General features: G+C 40.9%; 1 protein-coding gene and 1 long non-coding RNA gene across 7 annotated transcripts in view; one reads left to right on the forward strand and one right to left on the reverse strand.

The window, feature by feature from the left end:
- Window positions 1-22,504, forward strand: part of iqsec1b (IQ motif and Sec7 domain ArfGEF 1b) — an 80,332-nt gene that overhangs the window by 45,647 nt on the left and 12,181 nt on the right. For all 6 annotated transcript variants that reach the window (XM_028003345.1, XM_028003351.1, XM_028003348.1 and 3 more), the window contains 4 exons: window positions 15,977-16,256; window positions 17,395-18,656; window positions 20,186-20,347; window positions 21,742-21,864. In XM_028003345.1, the coding sequence (XP_027859146.1) occupies window positions 15,977-16,256; window positions 17,395-18,656; window positions 20,186-20,347; window positions 21,742-21,864 (1,827 nt within the window). The remainder of the gene's footprint in view (window positions 1-15,976; window positions 16,257-17,394; window positions 18,657-20,185; window positions 20,348-21,741; window positions 21,865-22,504) is intronic.
- On the reverse strand, window positions 6,291-7,555 carry LOC114135779 (uncharacterized). Its single transcript, XR_003593655.1, has 2 exons — window positions 6,804-7,555; window positions 6,291-6,703 (listed from the first exon to the last, which is right to left on the reverse strand). It is a non-coding gene; the product is annotated as an uncharacterized LOC114135779 (long non-coding RNA).

Consider the following 22,504-nt stretch of genomic DNA (forward strand, 5'->3'; position numbering starts at 1 on the left):
ACTTGATTGAAGTCATTTCTGGTGCAGACAGATAGCCTCAGTCTTAAGGACAGCTGGGAAATCGTGCTGACAGCACATGAAGTTGATGTTTTCATGCAGCCTTTGCAAATAAAGCGTCAGCGGACAGAAACGGAAAGGTTTGTGGTTCTTTACTTCAGCTCTCCGGTGAGGTCTGTTTGTGTAGTAAGCAGTGTTATTGTCTTCCCCCTCTGTTGTGTGGTGCAGCAGCTGATCCTGTGCAGTGATGTCACAAGCTACCCTGCTTTCAGAGGCTTACGGAGAAAAGGTTACAAGCTGCTTTATCCTCATTAGCATCACGGCGTTGACATGTCTGGTGTTGTCTTACTCTGCGTCCACTAGTCCATGCCTCTCTGTTTGCACTTCTCCAGATTTAGCACCAGCAGCGGCGTCAGAACAATTGGTGACGTCGTGACGCCTGGAATGAGACCTTTTTCTGATTAAATGACATGGCAGTCACCAGGACCAATACTATTCCCTTGCTACACCTGGAGATCAGTGAATGGCTTGCAGGATGCAGCATTGTTTCCTGTACTTTCATGAGCTGATAAATCTATATTACTTTTATTATGATGTCAGTTTTTTTTTTTTAGATCAGCAGCAATCACAATTTACATGCAGAGTTCACATTTTACCTATTTGTGTCTTCTTATATTTTAGCCTTTAGCATGGTAGGACAACTTGTGTTACCAAATGAACCACCAATGGCTGTGGAACAATCATAGAAAAAACAGTCGTGTTTAAGGAGCCTCTTTCATCTCTATGCTTCCTCTGACTCGAGTTTGAAAGAAAACCCTCACTGACTCTAAAAATAGTTACATTTGCATTTTTCTCCAGCAGTAGAAGCTTACACACCAAAGTGTGTTTGTCAGTACGACCTGGTAGTTCTTAGAATGGAAAAAAGAAAGCACTTTGTGAGTTACTGACCAGTCGTTCACAAGTCAGGGCTAAGCTAATCAACTGAGTGTGGACCAACATCTGATTTCTCTGTTAATCTCCGTTCACGCTTACCTGCGTATCTTTATCAAGGCTGAGTTTAAGTTGGCCAAAGAGACAGTGGAACAGGCGGTAAGAGTTAGCTGTTTGCCTTTGGCGTTTAGCCCTGCAGTGTCTAGGAGCTTGAATGCCAACACTGCATCTGGTAGCGATGGCCAAACGAAGCCTCGTGAAGCAATGAAGCTTCCCAGCCCATTGCTTTTCCCAAAGGTTCGTTACTCGGTGCTTCATTCATTTCTCACTAATGACATCTGCTGTTGAAACTGTGGCAGCTTTGTCACTCAAATAGGCATACTTAAAAAAAATTAGTAAATGCAATATTGTCACAAGGTTTTTGTCAAACTCATGTTTAGTAACAGGAGAGTCAATTAAATCCTATTTAACTCATCTTTTTTTAGTTATTAAAGTTATTTGTAGCCAATCCTGGTATATATATCAGTGGCTGTTTTCTTTTGTCATCGACTGATTTGACAATAGACGTTTGTTTTACTGTATTCATAGTGCAGTGCTTGTTGGGCAGACAGTACTCTTTGAGTTTTGTATTTGCTTCCTGAAAAACTAAAATTCTTCAGAAATTCTCTTTTTCTTGGATTTCTATTGGCTCTCTGATCTGATCCCTTATATTTTCACTCTTCAGGCAGAATTTTACACTTCCAACAGCTTTAAGTCTGTTTCTGCTGTGCAAGACTGACATATATTTGTGGAACATAGAAATAGTGGAAATTTCAAGAAGGTGAGAATTTTGGAGGTGAAGGGGTTAATTATTTTTATTTAAGAATCTTGTGAATGATCATCTAAGTCTTTCCAGATGTCAGATTTTTTCTTCTCACTGGCTCCATTTCAATCAAGTTCATTTGTGTAGCACATTTCGGCAACAATGCAGTTTCAAAGTGCTTTACCTAATAAAAAACACACAGATATAAAGTCACAAAGTATACCATAATCAACAATTGAGAAAACCGGTAACAAACATTACATTTTGATGAGTCCCGTCATCAAAATCATTAATACACATGGACTATGTTGGTCAAGGTTTCTTTTATTTCGGCCACTGCTGAAAACAAATACTCCTCTGATGCGCGATCAAATACAATAACCCGAGAAGCACTAGCACCTGGCAGTTCCATTTTGGACTTACTTAACTTCTTGTACAGTTGTTCAAATTCGGTAATATAGTCCATGATGGACGTGTCGCCCTGTCTGACACTTACAGTACGGTGTAAGTGTCATATTGTAGATTCTTTTCCTTCTTCTAAACACACTGATTCTTGGTCAGAAGAACAGTCATTCCTGTATCGGCGTTGAGATGTTCCACAGTGATTTCCAACTCTTCCTGATAGGGACAGGGCAGCCGCTTGGGCCTGCTTCTGTTTCTGTCGGTTATGAGTCTCCAGATTTCAATCTCATTTTCCCAACTTTTGTAAGACGTCTTCTCACCAAACGTTGGAGTAACTTTGTAATTCCCAGCAGCGGCCATCCTCTGCTACTCGGCAGCCACACTTTCATGGTCGCCATTCACATACCCAACAACATGGGCATTTCCAAGCACAGAGCACAGCTATTGTGCTCTCCCCGCCTCCCGTCACCTCACATCCAACACATGCGCAGTAAGTTGCTACGTACAACTCAACAGCTGGCACCAGTTCGCAAAGTCCTGAGTCCACTCCGCTGTCTGTCCTCTGAGTCGTCCTCATTTGTGATGAGGCCGACGATGGTCGTGTCATCAGAGAACTTCTGAGCATGGCAGCTTGAGTTGATGGAGAAGGATCTAGTGTAGAGGGTGAAGAGGAACAGTGACGGCACAATTCCCTGTACTGCAGACCAGTGTAGTGCAGCTAATGACGACCTCATTAGGGTCAGTCTTTGTGGAAATATACTACATGTATCATTAGCAATGCTTAGGAAACAATGTTAAAACTAGAATGTCTGAAATTAGTGTTACATTCTTTAACATCTTTGGCCAAAGTAACTAAGGGTCACTGTGGAGGGTTGAATGAGCTATACATGGATTCAGAGCCTCATGTTGCAGACTTTGGTCTAAAGGTTTAAAAAACAGATTATGAAATAATCAACATGGAAACATTTTAACATTATTATTTTAGATTTCCTACAGCTTTACACAAGCTACCTCAAAGCCCTTGATCCTTGAAGAATCTTTCTTCCTTTCCTGAACTCCCTAATTTCAACATTGATTGCCATCGTGATGCAGATCTATGATGTCCTTATCTCCAAGATTAGCAGATTTCTACAACATGAACCTGTCAGATCATCGCGTCACTGTGACGATCTGACAATGATCATCACGTTGTGGTCCGTAACCTAGGCATCTTGTTTTGTAGTCACGCGAGGCAGAAAGTCTGCATTTCCCAGAAAGCTTAAATCCCAGAGTCAGTAGATTCTCAGAGTGAGGATGAGCCAACAAAGCCATGCAGCTGGGTTACATCACTAACTTTCAGCTCTGCTGTTCTCAAATGAAAAGAGGCTGAGCTTATAAAACAATCGTTTTAAAAGTGTGTATGTATGTTAACCTCTATTATTATATCAATAAAAAGCAGTTTTCAAAAATATGACATGTTCATCTCAAAAATGAATTCTAGTAAGAGGATGCATGAGGATGTTGATTTAATCTACAAAACTTGGTCAGTTTGTCCAAACAGTTTTTTTTAATTTATTTTATCTTCAGAGTAAATGAAAAACTAGCAACACAAAGACCAGCTGTCTTTATAAAAACAGTATTCCCTCCCCGGTGCATTCCTGTAGTTTGCAGAAGCATCTGAGACAATCAAGCTCAACAGAGAAGATGGACGTATTTTCCAGCAGGCAGAAAAGAAAAACTCACTTAAGCTCAGCTGTGTGTGTGTGTTTTTTTAAGCCAACACACAACTTAAGTTAAACAGGGACGCCACCTGTCAGAGGGAGCCATTAGAGGAAATCCCATTATCAGTAATCCTATAGGCTCAGTGGCAGGAGCCCAACAAGTGGGATCCACACACACTCTCTCTCTCTCCCTCTCCATTTCTCTCTTTTCTCTCTCTCTTGCTCTCTCTCTACTGTACATCTGCAGTGTTAGGACAGACAAACATGCTGCTGTTACAGTTGCCGTGGTGACAGACCTGTTAGTGCCAGTGCTAGAGGGGGCGCGACCCCTGGCAGACTTCCTCCCTGTTGGATAGAGGCGCTCACTCAGGATATTAATGCTACTCCATGCCAGAAAGGGTGCACAGTAAGTGTTCGTCTGACGTGCGTACTACTCTGGGTTTCACTCCTCTGTCTCTTGAGTTTGATCATCACTTGCTTGTCAGCTCGCTTTGGCTTCTAAGCTTCCGGAAAAGAAAAAAAAAAACAGCATTTCTGCTGTTTGCAGAAAGATAGTTTGGGTTGGAGGACAGATTGACGGAGGTCTAACGAGCTGCTCCTAAGCAGAACCAGATAAGATTGATTTTTAAAAAAAAATTGTTTTCACAAGTCACAATCCGTGTTTTCAAAGAATCCACTGTCAGTGGAAATTATTCCAGCCTAGGTCTAAATTTTAAGCTCGTCTTAATGCCGCTGGTGCCAAAAAGCATAGTAAATACTCCGTTTTTGTGTTTTCACCATGAAATAAGAGTTTCATGAATCTCAGACTGTCTTAAAGAGTCTCTGAGTTCAGGTAGCCAGTTCAGGTTTGATCTGTCCAAGTGTTTTAGAAATGCAGTCCAAAGCCCTTTAGCTTTAGCTTCAGGAAGCCATGAAGAAGATGCTAACTTTAGCATCATTAGCAGCTGCTAAATGTTTTGGATCTTGCGTGTCACTGACTGTCAACATTACTTTTATAAACCCTGATGCTGTGTTTGTTCCTACACTGTCTCTAGATATTTATAGAGTGACATTTGTCGAACTGCTTTATCCTATTATTAGACGCTAACTTTAGCATCATTGACAGTTTGATGCTAACCCCAGTATTTCAGTGAAAGTGGGTCCTTATCAGAATCACTGAAAAGTCCATTACCCAACTTTCCACCATGTATGTGGTGGGGTTTGTGCACCTGCTTAACCTGAAGGTAATTCACATAAAGCACAGCAGGAATTTTAGCTAAAAGCTAACGAGCTCTGTTCTACTTATCTGAGGCTGACGTCACGCCTAACCAGAACCTCTTCTAATTATAAGTCAGAAAACATTTGCCCTACCAGCAGAATGGGCAGTGTATCTGCATTTTTATGTTTTTAAACACTGCATTCATTTGTAATTTAATTGAAACTATCTCTTTCTCTTTAATGCTTGGCGGCCATGTTAGATTTTGAAGTTGGGGGCCGGTGAGCCCATTTCATCTGACTTGATTTAAAAATAAATACCACAGATTGCGAAATAGTTCATCGACTCAATGCAAAAACTAGTTTTTTAAATTCTAATTTCTTCAGAAGAAACTTTGTTAAATTCTATTAATAGTTTCTTGTGTTATTGGTCACACACATAATTTATGCTCTCTACTGCTCCCAAGAAACTCAAACTCAATACATCTATGCTGTTATTATAACAGTTATTTATCAACAATGAAACGTCAAGCAAACATTTCATGTAAGCAAATGCACGACTGACGAGTGTCAATCGTGGCCTCACTTCCTAAAGAGCTGGGCTTGAGGCGGGCCGACACAAGATGGCCGCCACAGGAGATGCTCGCATGATAAACATGTCAGCAGTGCATTGACACACATTCACATTTACACGCTCTGGAGCAAAAACAGAAAGGTTAGAGAGGAACTGAGTGCTTCTCAACTAAAGCTCCGAAAATTGATGTGGTGTGAAGTTTAAGGTTGTCCTCTCTTACGTTCTGGAGCCAAAACAATTCAATGGTTCAATATTTTTAGATCTCTTTACTCGTAATGTCGAGCAAGCCGTGCTTTTTGGCCTTTGGTTTTTAAAATTTGGACTGTCGAGCGACTACATTTTGAAGATTTGGATGAGTAGTGTCTATTAAGTTAAGGATAAAATATTCCTGTCTTAATGAAGCTGGTACATGTACAGTTTGTCTTTCTTTCTTTTTGTCTGTTTCTAAACCTCATGCACCAACCGTTTCTACGCCACAGTGGCCTGGAAAAGTGTTTCCCACTTTCCCGATTTCCTTTTCTTTTGCATGTTTGCCACAAATAAACATGTAGGAACCTCAAACCAACTGAAATATTTAAAGACAACACAGGTAAACATAAAATGCAGTTTTTTAAAAACTATATTTATTATTAATGGAGAAAAAAAGACAATTCAAACCTACACGTCCCTGTGTGAAAAAGTGAAGCCGGCCTCAATGTTTTAATATTTTTATTGAGTTTCCAGACCAGGCCATAAAAGTTCTGTGTACCAAAGTGTTTCGCTGACGAGCTTTTAGCAGACCTGCTTGGGATCCGCTGTGTGATCAGACGTCAGGGCGTCTGATTTTTGTTCATCCATCCCGACCAGAACCGGCCTTACTGAAAGAGAGGCGTGCAAAGAATTTCCTGCAATCAAATTTCACACGGCTCGTCTCCCTAATTACAGCAGGTTCAACCACCAGTCAGGGAGAAAAGGACTGAATCATAAATCCTGCATGCAGGCCCGTTTCGGTGCTGTGTCACTCTCTGGGTGCAGAGACAGAATCGTGACCTTGCAGCGCTGCCAGCGAGCAGCAAGGACTCTCCAGTCTGCATCTGGCTGGACACACACACACACACACGCCTCCTATGGGAGGGAGGGAGGGAGAGAGAGAGAGAGAGAGAGAGAGTTAGGGGTGGGTGTTAAGCTGAGAGAGAGAGAGACAGAGAGAGAAAGAGAGAGAGACCTGGTGTGGACAGTTGAGTTGCTGATGGGGGTAGAGGAGCTGCCTCCCTCTCTGTAGCTGCTGCCTCCCATCCAGCCTGACCCTCCTGGAATCTGCTCCCCTCATCCTCTTCCTCTGAAGGTATGGCTGCTCCTTCCACCCTTCAGCTTCCATCCCGTTTTCAGTCGTGTCATTCCTGCACATCTCCGGAGAACTTTGCACTCGAACACGTAGGAAGTGGAGAGCGAGTGCGGCTTGTTTACTGCTGCCTGGTGTCTGGCAGCCCAATCCCTCCACCCCCCAACCCCTCCTGTCCTGCAGGCGGTGTCACGGCAGCTGCCGTTTGTGCCCTCAGCTTAGGATGAAGGGACCATAACAAGACTGTTGTTGTTGTTTTTGTCTCCACCCCATGCATAGGCTGTTACTCATCCAACGTGAGGCTGGCCGCATGCTGCCATCGGTTCACGTTGTTGTATTTGCTGCATCCTGACTCGACTTTTGCTGATGTCAGTGCAGCTGCGTGATGGCTCCGTATTGATCCACGATTGGTTGAACGTGTTGGCCTATAAATGTTGTCATTCTCCTATTCGTTTATTGCTGAATTGCTGTTTGTGATGCACAGAAACTCATAATTGCTTCCAAAATTGTCTATCTTTGGCTATACTTTTCACCCATGAAGGTCGCCATTTTTATTTATTTATTTTTTTTTTGGATGACGCGGTTTGGTCTGCGGTGTACCAGAATCTACCGAGTAAGCACAGGAAGGCTAACATTTAACAGTACGTCAGTTGTTGTTTTTTTTGTTCTGTTTATTTTTTTAAATCATATTGCATTTGGTGTAAATTTAGACAATCCTATACTGCATTGCTCTTGGCTGTAATAAAAAAAAAAGATAGAAAAAAAGAAATGTAAAAAACATGGTGAGCTAACTTTGTAAGCTTGAACAATAAATATGCAGCTGTGCTTTTTTTTTTCCAGCAAACCACAGGCCCCTCCTTCTGTGTCATGCCAACCCATTAAATACAAGCAATTATCAGATTCTTGATTTGTTTGTTGTTGTTGGTGATGTTGTCTCCCAGTACTAAACAGGAACTTAGGAAAACTTACTCCATTGACGTACTGATGCACTCTTCCACTGTAAACTGTAGGGGACAATGACACCTCATTCACACCCCATCAGGTTAGGAGACACTGCTCACAGCCATGCTTGCTAAATCCTTCGTGCCAATATTGTGTTCCTTTCATTTTTTTTACGTCAGTAACTGTGGCTACAAAAAATGACATTTTTCAACTCTTTTTAAATAAGGTTAATGTTAGGGGCAATTTTAAAGAAACAGACTTCCAAGATTGGAAACATTCGTTTCCTAGATTTCTGCCATATGCCAGCTAAAGTTGACATCACTATTGTTTATTTTGTAATAACAGACATGATGATTTCATTATAAAGTTTGCATAAATGTTTATTTACGTGCAGCTCTGGATAAAATGAAGAGCCCACTGCTCTGAACCCCAATGAAAACCTCCTGGCTCTTCCACCAAATGTTGATTTCTGAACTCTTCCTGAGTCAAAACATTAGTGTTGTTGTTTTTAAATAAATATGAACTTGTTTTCTTTGCATTATTGGAGGTTTGAAAGCGTGGCATCTTTTTTTTTTTTATTTTGACCATTTCTCATTTTATGTAAATAAATACCACATTTTAGCTTGGAATCCCTGAGACATGTTGTCAGTAGTTCATATAATAAAAGAATAATGTTACTCAAACATCGACCTATAAAAAGTTAAGTCGGAGAAAATGATCATTTTAAGTGTTCTGTTATTTTTTCCCAGAGCTTACATTAAATAAAAAGCCCCTCTCCCGGCCAGTTAAGTTCCTCAGGAGCCAGGTTTGCTCACCTGACCCACTTATGCATCTAAGGGTAAATAAACGAAACCTCTGGAGGTTTTGTGTCTACAAAAGAATCGCTTAACCGACTTCCCCTTACATGTGACTGCCCTGTAATGGACTGGGTTTTTTTTAGATCAGGTTTCTGTCTGTGTGCCATGCAGATTATATGCCTTGTGTGTGCCCAGCTTTGGCTCTCTGTGATCCTGGGGATAGTGTCAGCAAGTGCTGCCAAGGCCCCCTAACATGTGGTCTTATTAGTACTCTACAGCAACTAACAAGAAGACTTGAGATGCAGTTTAGCACGAGCGAAAATGTATGACAGTGTTTTTAGTACCTTTTTAGGTAGAAAAAAGGAGTACATTTCTGCCAAAAAACTCAAAAAAACAAGGAAATTCTTGAGCTACAAAAGTCGAAAATTTGCTAGAATAAAAAATCTGAAACTGAGACTAATCTCTCTTTTTTTTAACAAATGTTTGACTTTACACTCATACATTTCCAAATTTCTTTTTCTAGAAAATCTCTGAGGTTAATCTCAAATATTCAGTTTCTGCTAGCAATTTTTTTGTCTTTTCAAACTCACATATTTCCTTGTTTTCTAGAAAGTCTCTGAGACTGATCTCAAAGTTTCACTTTTTCTTGCAAATTTTCCGACTTATCCAGCTCAGATTTCCTTGCTTTTCTAGAAAATCGGAGATTCATCTCAATGCTTTAGTTTCACTTTTACATCACAGTAGAAATGAGTCACCCTATGGCTGCTGCAGGTTAGGAGAGTCAGTGCAGGTGAAAATCCTCCACATGTTGTTACAGGTGTAGTTAGAGCATAAAGCCTTAACAACCTGCTGGTTTAACTCAGAATCTCGTTGTAATCTATTGATGACAATGACAAATAAATCTTATCTTATCTTATCTTAAAAACAAAACAGGCTTTACTCTAAATAAGGGAACTAGAAAGAGAAATGAAAAGCAGTTCAGTTTCATACACTGAAAAAAATAACTCTTTGGATGAACATAAAAAAATCATGGAAAGGATTTCCACCTGATTACTTTGCTTTATTTCAGCACCATGTGATTCTGTTACTCCTATTTAAAGCAATTGTGTTGGCTCAACTTAATGTATTATGGTTATTCTAATTTAAATAAAATGAGGTGGCTCAATTTAATTTATTAAGGTTGATTCAACTCATTTACTATAGTTGGACCTAATGTAATTTTAAAAAGCCAGCCCAACTAATTTGCAATGCTTTGGACCAAATCATTTACTTTACTAAGATTAATGCAAATTTAGTTGAAACCAACTTTTTTTTTTCCAAAGAGTTTTTGCAGCGCTAGTGGCTCGTATTTTTTTTGAGACAGTAGGCAGACAGGAAAGAGGGCGAGGAGACATGCGGCAAAGGCCGCCGGGATGGGAGTCGAACCAGCGACATTCGTGTCGAGGACTAAGGCCTCCAAACGTGGGGCGTCCGACGCCGGAGAAACCAACTTGTGTTACAGTGGTACCTTCACACTACTTAATTAAGTTGATCCAATTCATGAAAATGAAGTTAGCTCAACAAACATGCTTCATGCTGAAAGAAAGCTATTTAATCGTGTGGAAATCCTTTCCATGATTTAATTATGTTAATTCAAAGACATTTTTTTAAGTTACATTACATTAAGCGTTTTAAGACAGGACTGGGTGAAAGGGTAGAAAGAGCACTCAACAATTAGAAAAGGTACAACAGAACTGCCAATGCCAATAGTGCCCTGCAGAGAAAAACAAATATCTATAGTTTAATCTGTAACTAAAACCGCTTTGAAGCTTTCCCAGACGCAAAACAGTTATGTCGCGTGATCTTCCATAATCTCTCGTGATCCCTTGATCTCGCTAGACCCTCCTCGGAGGGAGATCAATCTGACTATAATGAATCCCGTTGTCTCAACTTGAATAAAATTTATTCAAGTTGAGACAAAAAAACGATTGCCTCGCGTGGTCTCGTGTGATATCCCGTGATTTCCCATGATCTCGCGTGATATCCCGTGATCTCGCGTGTTATCCCGTGATCTCACTTGTCGTCTTCAGCACAAGATCAGTCTGACTAAAATGAATCATGTTATCTCAACATGATTAAATTTCATAAATGTTAAGTTGTTGAATTTCTTGTTTATCCAACATGATTGTATCACGTTTTTGTTTGAAACATGAAATTGTTTAGTTAAAAGTACATGATATTCTTTTGTTAATGTAATAACCCTCGAAGTTCATTTTTTTCAGTGTATGTGAGGGAGAGAAGTATCACATCTCCATGAAAAGGAGATTTTTTTTAAACCAAGAGATGATTAAAGTACAGTGCCTCAGGAAATTGACACTCCTTAGTCTTTCTTATATTTTTTTCTGTTCCAGTATCAAACTTTATTGGATTTTATTGGGATTTTAACGTTGTGGTTAGACCTGGGCAGTGTAGCTCAAAAGGACCAACTAGAAGGGAAATTATGTACGAGTTTCATTTTTTTAAAGAAAAATCACCATAAGATATTTGTGTATATTTATCCAGCCCCCTTTCTCAAAAAGCCCAAAATAAAATCTACTGCATTTAGTAGAATTCAGAAGTTACTAAGTCATGTTCATGTTTAGTCATGGTTGAGATTACAGACTTTCAGAAAGATGCCAAGAGTTCTCCATCCAATATGAGGTTGAAAACTCAATAGCAAAAAACAGATCATCAAGAACATTATCTTACATCTCTGTCCTTATGTTTTATTGTTTTAAACACCCAACTGATGCTGAAAATACATAGATTTGTGTCTCTGTCCTGCAGCAACAACCTCTACACCGAAGAGAGTGTAGAGAGGGATGACCTGGCAGTGATCAGAAAAAGCTTCCTTTATCAATTAGCCGGTCACCAGTCACAGCCAATCAATGCGTAAATCGGCTGACTTCAGAAGGTGGCCGGTTATTGATAATGAACTTTATTTATAAAAGGACAATGTACAACTCAAAACATAAATGTCACAATTTAAAGCGCTACATCAGATCCTAGCAAAAGCTAATTTGCATCTGCAGTCCCTTGACGGTGTTCAGCACATCTCTGGCAACCTCACCCTGTTCTTAGTCAAACTGTTGTTTATGTGCATGGTAAGTTTTATTAGTCCCAGTTTAGTCTGTTAGCATGAAAATAAGATGCCATGTTATGTTATTTATTTTCTTGTTTTATTTTTATTTTTTTGTATCACAGAAGGAAAACATACACTGTAAAACATCACATTCACATTCCTTCCCACCCAAACTCCCCTCGCCATGTTCTCCTATGTGGACAGGTGAACTGGGGGAAGGCAGACACTGTAGGAGGCGCTGGTCCGACCTGACGCTTAAGTTCAGATCAGCAGTTCCAGTCAAGCCATTCACTTCCGGAGATGTGTCTATTTTTGTAGATCCCTCTAGTTTAAAACAGCCTGGCACACCAGTTGTGGTCTTTGTAGGAAAGGAAACGGCATGTTAGCAGAGATATCAGTGCTTCTGTACCGCTTGTGCTCTTCTTAAAGAACAACTTTCAAGGATCGTTAGATAGAAGTTTTCCTCTTTTAAACCCTTGCTCATCTTATTTTCCGTAGAAAAATCTGATATCCATATCTGTCTATATGACAGGACGATAACGTTTGTCTGACTGAATCATTTTTCGTTGGTATGGAAGGATGCACAAACATCACAGTTCATCCCTGGGATAAACACGACTAATCCTTTCAATCATGCTGAGTCTTGGCACGCTGAAACATGGCGGAGGTGGGGTAAAACCTTTTTATTTATAGAGTCTAATTGCATACAGAAAATCCTTTGTCACCAGTTCGGTCACCATTAACATAACTATCAAACAGATGAAGTGAAAGCTTTTATCTTCAGCATTCTCTGCCTTACGCCCTAGGAATGCTTATGCTGTTCTAAGGTTGTGTGACTTGCATGGTTGAACATTTGTCTGGATGCCTTTTCAAATTGACTTATGAGAAGCCACGTGTACATGAGACACATGTATCCTATGCAGAGAAAGGCTCAGACATGACGGAAAAGCCTACCAGAGGTCAAATCTGAAAGAAAAGTTTACAGTAAGTAAAAAATGCCTGCCAGGGACCAAGAAAATGTCATCTTTCCCAGCTGTAAGCCATGGTCCTGATACTTCTGGCTGTTTTCACAGGAAAGGAGCTTGATAACTAGAGGAGCCCATCCCCAGCATGGCTCTCTCTCTTTCTGCACTATTTGTTTCTATACTTAAGGCCTCCTATGTATTTGCAACCCTTCACATTTGTAGGACAACAGAACTCCAGCAGCCGCACGACCCAGTTTCCTCAGGAGGAAGTTGCCTCCCTTTCCCTGTGAATGCCCCTCCTCAAAGGTCTGCGGAGGGAAGCCAGAGAGCTGAAGAACTGTGAAAATAGGGGTATATGTTCTTTCTTAGGACCCAGCAGGCTCAGCCTAGCAAATGTCCATTTAGCTTAATGATGGACTAACAAACACACAGGGGTCTGTGGATGTTCAGTTGGAGCTTTGAGGGCAGTATGTGGTGGCTGCCTCGAACAGGACCCGGCCCTCAGATAACTGGTGAGTGGCTGTGTTCTCGCTCTTTGATTTAACTCTGCTGTCATCTGATGTAGAGATGAATAAGTTACTTCATCCGTCGGTTCTCTCGGTCCAGTACGGAGACAATGCTCCTGGATTTTCCAGCGGTCCATTTCCGTACTCAGCCCCTAAACCCAGTTATTAGAGGCTGAACTTCTAAGCTTGCTGGACGTTCCTACATCGTGCGCTATCTTTTTTCCTTTCGCTGCTCGGCTCTCACCCTCAGTGGCTCCACCCTGCTCATAGCAGGGAGGCATGGTGACAATCATGTGAGATATGGGATCATACCATGGTCTACGAGCAGAGACCATGGTATGCAATAAAGCAATAAAGCCTGAGCCTGAGATTTAAAAAAAAATCTGAATTAATTCTAGATGTGAGTTTTGATTAGTTGGTATATACTTAGTTTAATATGTAAGCAGTAATGACTATGGAATATGAGCTAGTTCTAGTTCTACATTATTCCAAGAACATCCCTTTACTGTGGTGGGAATACAGTTTTTGCCTTACTAATAAAGAATGGCTGAGAGAAAATGAGCCGCTGTGTTGATCGACATATTCACTAAATATGGGACTTTCACTGCTTCTGCTCCCCCCGTTTGTGCTTTAGATGAGATTTCCTGGTTTGGATATTCATTTAATGAGGCTGGATGAAAGTCTGAGTTGGTCGGCTGCTCTGACCTTCGCTCTCGCTTCCCTCTGTGCAGTCTGAGGGAATTTCATCAGTGATGCAGTGATTCAACTCCTTTACAGTAAAAGTCTAGCCTCATTATTTTTGAATTGCAAAAGTAGCTTTTATATTTTTTACTCCAAATTGGCTTACTATCAACTACACTTGCCTCCAGAGTGAATGAGGCTGACTATACGCTCACTAGCTAATGAATACCTAGCTTACCATGGTCAGGCTTTTATTGCTAATCTTTTTTTGCATGTTGTGTTTTAGCAATTTGAGCTTTTCTTTCATAAAAAAATTCACTTTACAAACACATTTGTCTTACTGTAATCTGTGACATGATTTAACTTTGACTCTTATTTTGACATGAAAACAATTATTCGGTGTCTACTGTGGTGAGATGTAAGTTAAGAAGAAGAAATAAACGTAAGAAATTTCAAATGTGCAAATGTTTTCTGAAAACATCTCAGAGGCCAGAAACAAAACTGCTTTTGTGCTCATATTACACACAGACTCTGTTTTCTATTTAGGTGATTCCTAAAGGCAGTTGATGACACTAGCTTTTATTTTAGGGTATTGGAGTGAAAAGAAACTGAATATGAATGCAGTGTTTCCTAATCCCATTGTTGTTCCTTCATCTCCTTCTGATTTTTTCACGTTCTTTGAAGACGATGAAATAAAATGTACATTCTGTTCCATCTGCTCTCCCACTACTGTGCCATCATAACGACAACCTTCTAACTTGTTCAAATTAAATTCAAGTTCAAAAATACTTTACTGAGCCCAAAGAGAAATTAAATGTTGTTGTAACTTCTTTTAACTCAAATTCTTCAAAGAGTTATTGTAGATGGCGATGACTGTTGGCAGGAAAGATCTCCTGTAGTTCTTGAAATACCATCTCTTTTCATTGGCTTTTGACCCAGCGTGAGAGAGGTCCTTCTAATTGTCAAGTTGTGTATTACTTATTTTATGTGACCATTTGATTTATTTTGATGTTTTTATATTATGATCAGCACTTTGGTCAGTTTTTGCCGTTTTAGAAGTGCTTACTATCAACTACACTTGCCTTCAGAGTGAATGAGGCTGACAAAGTGTCAATAACAATGTTATTCACACGTCTTGTACGTCCTTTACAAAACTGTTGAAACATGGATTGTATGCATGCATGGATTTCAGGCCACGGACCTCCTCCATGGTGTACGCACTCTTCGTGTTCGCCAAGTAGTGAACTGTGTCATGCTAGATCGGAGGCAGCTCGTTCACATCGTCTGACATGTTCCCGTTCTCCATCACATACGGGTCGATCCCAACAGCAGCCATTTTGTTCATGTATCTTTCCCTCGCACATTGATCAAGAGTGTCCATATGTTTTCTTGTTGTTGGTGTTGAAGCCACGGTTCATCCATGCTTTGCGATGCCCTTGCCTGCTACTAAGATGGCGCAGATCACTTCCGGTTCAGACTTGTGGGAACTACTGTATGTATTGACTCTGTAAGGGTCAGCTTGTTGTGAATAAAGCTAAACAGCTTGAGTTGGATGGGTCTCCTTATTTTTTTTTTCTCTTATATTGAAACATCTCACCTGCCTGAAGATACTATAGCCTCAGTGAATCACAGCAGCATAAGGAATGAAGGAAGGTGAAATATGTTGTGGTTAATATTTAGCTTTTTACATTCTGCTCTGGATTGCTGCTGCTTACCTAATCTGCTGTGGGAGTCCAGGATGTGTGTGGATGTTAGGATTCAGGATGTTACTACAACACACTTCAGTCACTGTGGTTTTGATTGATTGACTGCAATAATTTGAGTGTTTGTTGACATTTCTTTGACTCTTGAGAACCTACAGTATGTTCTAATGAAGACTAGAACTTCAGCTGCATGGTCGTTTAGGACCGCCTGCAAGGAGAGAGTAAGATGATCATGAATTCATACACTTACATGAATTTATAGGGCCAAAGTTCACTTCTCCATCAGTCATGTGTTCCCCATTGGCACACTGAGCAGTCTCGGCCAGGGACCCGTCTGATCTGAATGTGCTTGTGTGTCGCAGTGTGGAAGGTGACGCCCCTGGCAGTGACGTCAGTGTATCTGTGGATCCCTGCGTCATCTATGGTTGCAAGCCGGTGACCCACGGCGGCAGACCTGGCCTGGACTACCTGGACAGCCAGCTCTACGGACACATCTTTCTGCCGAGCCACGTGCGACCCCGCCGCCCCAAGCTCCAGCACTCCCAGTCCATCCTCCGCAAGCATGCAGAGGAAGAAGCCATCAAGCGCTCCCGCTCAATGTCAGAGAGCTATGAGCTCTCGTCGGACCTCCAGGACAAACAGGTGGGAGGGAACAACCTGTTCATAACCTACCATGGCTGATGATGTACTGAGATAGGTGCCTGTCTAAAAAGCAGTTTAGAGGTGGAAGACATGCTTGGTTTTTCTTTTCCACTTGTCATGTTTGCTTAAAAGTTAGTTCTTCTTGTGTGAGAATAAAGACCCTGAGCTCCACTTTCTACGTCCATCACCCAATCCTTTCATTTTATCCTTAAATCTCTCTGTTTGCTAACAAGTCATCAGTGTGGGCCCTGTTGACTTGCTCAGCAATGCCTTAAATGAGGAAAGATAGAAGGAGCAGAGCAAGACTCTGCAGACCTCCTGTGACTTCAGTCATTTCATTTTCTGCTGCCTCTCATACTTGATTTTCTTCTTGTTCACAGCCTCAAGTTATTGATTTAAATGTTCAGTTTTTCTAGTTGGGACTATTACATCACTGACTCTTCATTGTGCCATTTGCTTTTGTGTTTAACATGTAAATAGGTCAAACTTTACAAGACATTTTAAAATCGCCAGCATTGTTTGACTGACTGAGTGAAACTATTGTCTTCCCCCGAACTTTTCCCCATTTTGTCCCGTTGCAACTACAGTCTTCAATGTATTTTATTGGCATTATATGTGATGTACAAACACAATGTAGCATATAATTTTGGGCTGGAAGCAAAATGATACATAGGTTCCTCTTCCTGTAATCCTCCTAAATAAAGTCCAGAGCAACAACCAGCCACCAGAAGACGCCTGTAAATGCATGTTTTCGAGATGAAGGCTACTTTTACAGCTTAATGCTTTCAGCCAGTTTGATGAGAAGTTTGTATTTACTTACTCTGTCAACACAACGGGGCAACTCAAGAAATACTTCCTTTCTTACTCTTAATAAACATGGAGACATCTGTCTACATCCCCGACACAAAAATCCTGATGCCATAACTTTTAAAAACACTGGACTCTTGACCTGATTCAACTTTGGACTTTTATGCCTTTTCTTGGGACTTTACTTGAGGTTTTGGTGGAAATGTTTGAAGACCTACTTGTGACTTTCAATACAATTACTCAGTCCCACCTTTGCTGCTTATTCACAGTTGATTAAAATTGTCAGTGGAGTGAGACTACAGCTGACTGACCATCCTTTTTCTGTTTGCAGGTGGAGATGCTAGAACGCAAATATGGCGGGCGTTTCATAACCCGGCATGCCGCACGTACCATCCAAACAGCCTTCCGCCAGTACCAAATGAATAAGAACTTTGAGCGTCTCAGAAGTTCTATGTCTGAAAACCGTATGTCCAGACGGATTGTTCTGTCCAACATGAGAATGCAGCTTTCCTTTGAGGGACCTGAAAAAGTCCACAGCTCCTACTTCGAGGGAAAGCATCTCTCTTTATCTGATGAAGGCGCCAACATCGGTGCGCTGGTGCAGTCGGAACACGGCAGGGAGAGAGGTGTACAAATGAAGATACCGAGCACACAGAGTGACCTCACATATGCCGTCACAGAACTGGAAGATGCCTTCTCCAGGCAGGTCAAATCTCTGGCCGAGTCCATCGATGACGCACTGAACTGTCGCAGCCTACACGGGGAAGACAGTACTTCAGAGCAAGGAAGGAGCCACCCGGATACGGACAGAGAGCTCAGCCACCAGTTGGAATCCTCCCACAGCCCTTCAGATCACCGCAAGCTAGATGAGATGACTGCATCTTATAGTGATGTGACCCTTTACATTGATGAAGAAGAACTATCGCCCCCCTTGCCTCTCTCTCAGTCTGTAGACCGGCCCTCCAGCACAGAGTCAGACCTGCGCCAGCGTTCCCTGAACTCCTCTCAAGACTACTGGTCGCTTGCTCACAAAGATGAAAAGGGGGACACGGATACCAGCTGTCGCAGCACGCCTTCCTTAGAATGCCAGGAGCAGCGTCTGCGAGTGGACCACCTACCCTTACTGACTATAGAGCCCCCCAGCGACAGCTCAGTGGAACTGAGCGACCGGTCTGACCGCAGCTCATTAAAGAGACAGAGCACTTATGACAGGAGCCCCAGCAACCAACAGAGCAGCCCCAAACACATCGGCCACGGCCTGCCACCTCGGGGACCTTCCCGGGAGGAAGACCCTTCCCGTCACTGTGCCCGGCAGCTGGAAGCCCACCTGGCTATCAACGGTACACCCAACCGCCAGAGCAAATCAGAGTCTGATTTCTCCGATGGGGACAACGACAGCATCAACAGCACATCAAACTCCAACGACACCATTAACTGCAGCTCCGAGTCCTCATCCAGAGACAGCCTGAGGGAGCAGACGCTCAGCAAACAGACGTACCACAAGGAGACTCGGAATAGCTGGGACTCACCGGTGTTCAGCAACGACATCATTCGCAAGAGACACTACCGCATTGGCCTAAATCTCTTCAACAAGTAAGTGCACCCCACTAAATCCATTAACCATAACAGAACTACATAAAATAAGACTTTAGAGCCACTCAGTGCACACAACTATAGTAAAACAATAAAAGACACCCTGTTTTTTTAAGGTCTTCTAAATAAGAAAAAAAACAAAACAAACTATCCTGATTCCTCATAAAATAATTGTGAATGTGACTCACTTTAATCACAACCTTTGCCTCTTCATGATGTCCTTCGCAAGTAGAAAGGACCTCCATTTTGTTCAGTACCTACATTTGTGTGTGCTGGAAAGTAAGAAGGTTCTGCATAGGCAATGCACAAAATTTTTCCAGCTCGTAAATTTCCAAGATTTTTGTAGAACTTTTTTTCCAGCAAATTGTTGAATTTTCGAGTTCAGAAATTTCCATGCATCTTCTGGGCAATTTCAAAATATCTGAGCTTTTTGGCAGAACCAACCAACCAACCAACCAACAAACAAACAAACAGTGGCCCCAGTATGCTGTCCTGGTCTTTTTCCTCAAAACACCTGCCACTAATATACTCGTCCCCTCTCCAACATCTTTATGTGGATTTTTGTTTACTTCTTTAAATTTCTGATCCTCGCTATGTCTCACATCTGTTTTCTGTTTTTGTTTGATTATAAATTGCTCCATTTTGCGGTCTGAATATACTGAACCAGCTAGCTTGTAGAATCCCCGTTGCTGTATCGCCCTCTGCTGTCTGGTGTGGCAGTGTGATGTAACCAGTGACTGTGTTGCCAGTTTTCACAGTATGCCCCATTTGGAACCAACTTTAATTGAAGCAAATTGAGAAGTAGAATGCAAGTGTTTGGAAAATAGAGCACATTATATGCTTCGGCATGATGTTTTTAAAACTTTATTGGATGTGCTAGCATATCGCTATAACCTGTCATGAGAGCCAAAAATTAAGCATGGCGAGCCATGACTGCGTTTGATTAGTGCTTCTTATAGTTAAATAATATTGACCATCTTTTCACATTAATGTAACTCGGCAGAATACAGATAAAAACTGCTTTGATTTGATTGATAAAATAATATTTAGCAACATAATTGTTTTCTCAAAGCCTCTATTTAGGTGCCTCTAGTCTAGAGGGCCGCATAAAAAGGTCACGACTGACTGGATTTGTTCCTGTTTGCTACATTTGTGGTAAAAAGACCACTGAATATGCAGTGAGGCCGAATAAGCCGCATTTATATCCGTGCTCGGTTTGTGCTGAGTTCTCATTCTGCTCCACTTCACGTCCAGGGGTTCTCTCGGGCCTGGGTGACTTTGCTTAATCACAGATGATTGCGGATTTGGTGTCTTTCCGAGCCAGTTTTTAAGTTTCTTGTAATCATGTGGGAGCTGCACCACAATCAGAAAATCATTATTCTATAGCTCTCCAAATCCTGTTCCTCTGTTGACACTTTTCTTTGAGTGCACTGGGATAATCACAGATTTGGATTGTATTCTCGCTCCCTCTTTTTGTATGTGTGTGTGTGTCTCTCTTGATATTTTTTTTCTCTTTCCGGTGTCTGTAGGAAGCCAGAAAAGGGGATCCAGTATCTGATTGAGCGAAGCTACGTCCCGGACACTCCGGTGGGTGTTGCCCACTTCCTCCTGCAGAGGAAAGGCTTGAGTCGGCAGATGATTGGCGAGTTCCTTGGCAACCGTCAGAAACAATTCAACCGAGATGTTCTTGAGTGAGCGATTCATTTTTGCCCACTTCTGTTGGTCTGGATGCTTTTGATTGAACTCAAAAGAACTGTGTGTTTTCCTCCATGAGCATGAATTCAGATCATCCTTAAGTGAAATAACCAGGAATAGAACATACTCAAGAAAGTGGTATGATGCTCTGATAAGTACGCAGCTTCTTTTTAGGCAGAAGCAAAAGATCTTCAGTTGGAGATCTTTTGCATTAAAGTGCTACGTGGACAGGATGCTTCAGAAAGCTTTCCCTGAATCCTCCTTGACACACAGCTGCATCAATGGAGGACAGAAAACTCTCATGGTGACAGTTTGACACATATAGACGTCATTCAGAGAATATTGTCTCATCTTTTGACGATGATGATAATTTATTTCAGACAGACATATCACCAACAAACATAATAATAATAAAGACTTTCATGTTTCTAAGTGTAAAATACAATACCTATCAAATTTACATACTCAAGTACATGTAAATACACCACTTATTCGGTGACTGTAAGCGTGGAAGGGAGTATGATGAAGTTTAACTTATATAATCATACCCCTTTTCCATTCATTAATTCATAGCATAAGTAGTCTTCCTATTTCTAGTATCCTTTCCAAAACAATAAAACAATAATAATAATAACTATAATACGTTTTCCTGAACCAAATGAAAGTAATACATACACCCATATATATATACATACGCATCTACCTGCATATATACAGTACATAAATAATATTTGCCTATTTACACACCCACATATATTTACACACACATACACACACCTGCACCCCATTGCATCCACAGTGCTGTAATTCTCAGCCAAATTCATCACCTCTGTTCATCCTTATACTTTTGAATAGTAGCCATTTAAAGTCTTTTCTTAAAATATCTCATGCTTGGACTTTGCTTCAGCTCTTTAGTGAGTTTATTCCAGATCTTCACTCCAATGACAGACTTTACTTGTGAGGTCTGTGTTAGAGAGTCACAGTCATCAACTCAGAGTGGAATAGAATATAATTCATTTGCCATTTTTCACAGATACGTTGTGGTAAATTGGAAGTATTCTGTGTTTTGTCTATGCAAGATTGGGAAAAGTTTTTTTAAAAAAAAGAGCATAGACTTTGACGTTCACTTTGCACTTTAAAGTGATCAACTGCAGGTAACTACTGCACATATTGAGTTTTAGTAGTAAGTGGTTCCGTGTTGGACAACGAATGTGATAGAAAAATTTGATATTTCGTTTGTGATCACTAATCATTACCATCATGTGTAAAAGCATCTGAATCTGGTCACCAGTCAATTATTTGGTTCATTTAAAAAAAAAAAAAAACTTTAACATAATGCTATTATTGAGATTCTGTTATTGATTCTTTAATCTGTGGGTCTTTTTTCCAGTTGTGTGGTGGATGAAATGGACTTCTCAGGCCTGGAGCTGGATGAAGGGCTCCGGAAATTCCAGGCACACATCAGAGTTCAGGGAGAGGCACAGAAGGTCGAGCGGCTGATCGAGGCGTACAGGTGAGAAACGTCTGTGAGACACGGATTCATTTCTATGATCAGCTCAGCAAGACTACGTTAAGGAATTCTACGATGTTTAAAAACTCGCAATGATATTCCTATATTCAATAACACTATTGAAAGCAATAGTGTTATTATGATATATGAACATAGCAAGCCAGCTTTCAGCCCCATTTTTGTATGCAGAAAACACACTTGAAGGTTAGTTTTGTATTTTAACTCAAATTCTCAGAGGGTAAGGCTAACGGACTTCAGATTTTTTTGCAATTGTGGCAAGTGATTGTTAAAGAAAAATATTCCTAACACTGCTTTTGGGTGTTGGGTACATGTCATTTGCTAGTACAGCTCAAAAAATTTGAATCTTGCATAAAAGTTGCATATTTCTTGCCAGATATCTGTGAAAGTGAAACAGTGATTTTATAGAGATTCATTGAAATAATTCAATTTTTGTGCAAATTTTAATGGCTTACAGGCAAAAAAAAACCCCAAACAAATTGTTTCAGAAAATTAGAAAATCCCATTAGAGCAACCAAAAAAAATGATGTTTTAATCACAAATGTCACAAATATTAGAAGAATCAGAATAAGGCTAGTAATTTTGACCTTGGCACTTTTTGAACATTGTTGTTACAGTTCAGCAC

Source organism: Xiphophorus couchianus, chromosome 20 (genome assembly GCF_001444195.1).
Source record: "Xiphophorus couchianus chromosome 20, X_couchianus-1.0, whole genome shotgun sequence".
NCBI classification, from domain to species: Eukaryota; Metazoa; Chordata; class Actinopteri; order Cyprinodontiformes; family Poeciliidae; genus Xiphophorus; species Xiphophorus couchianus.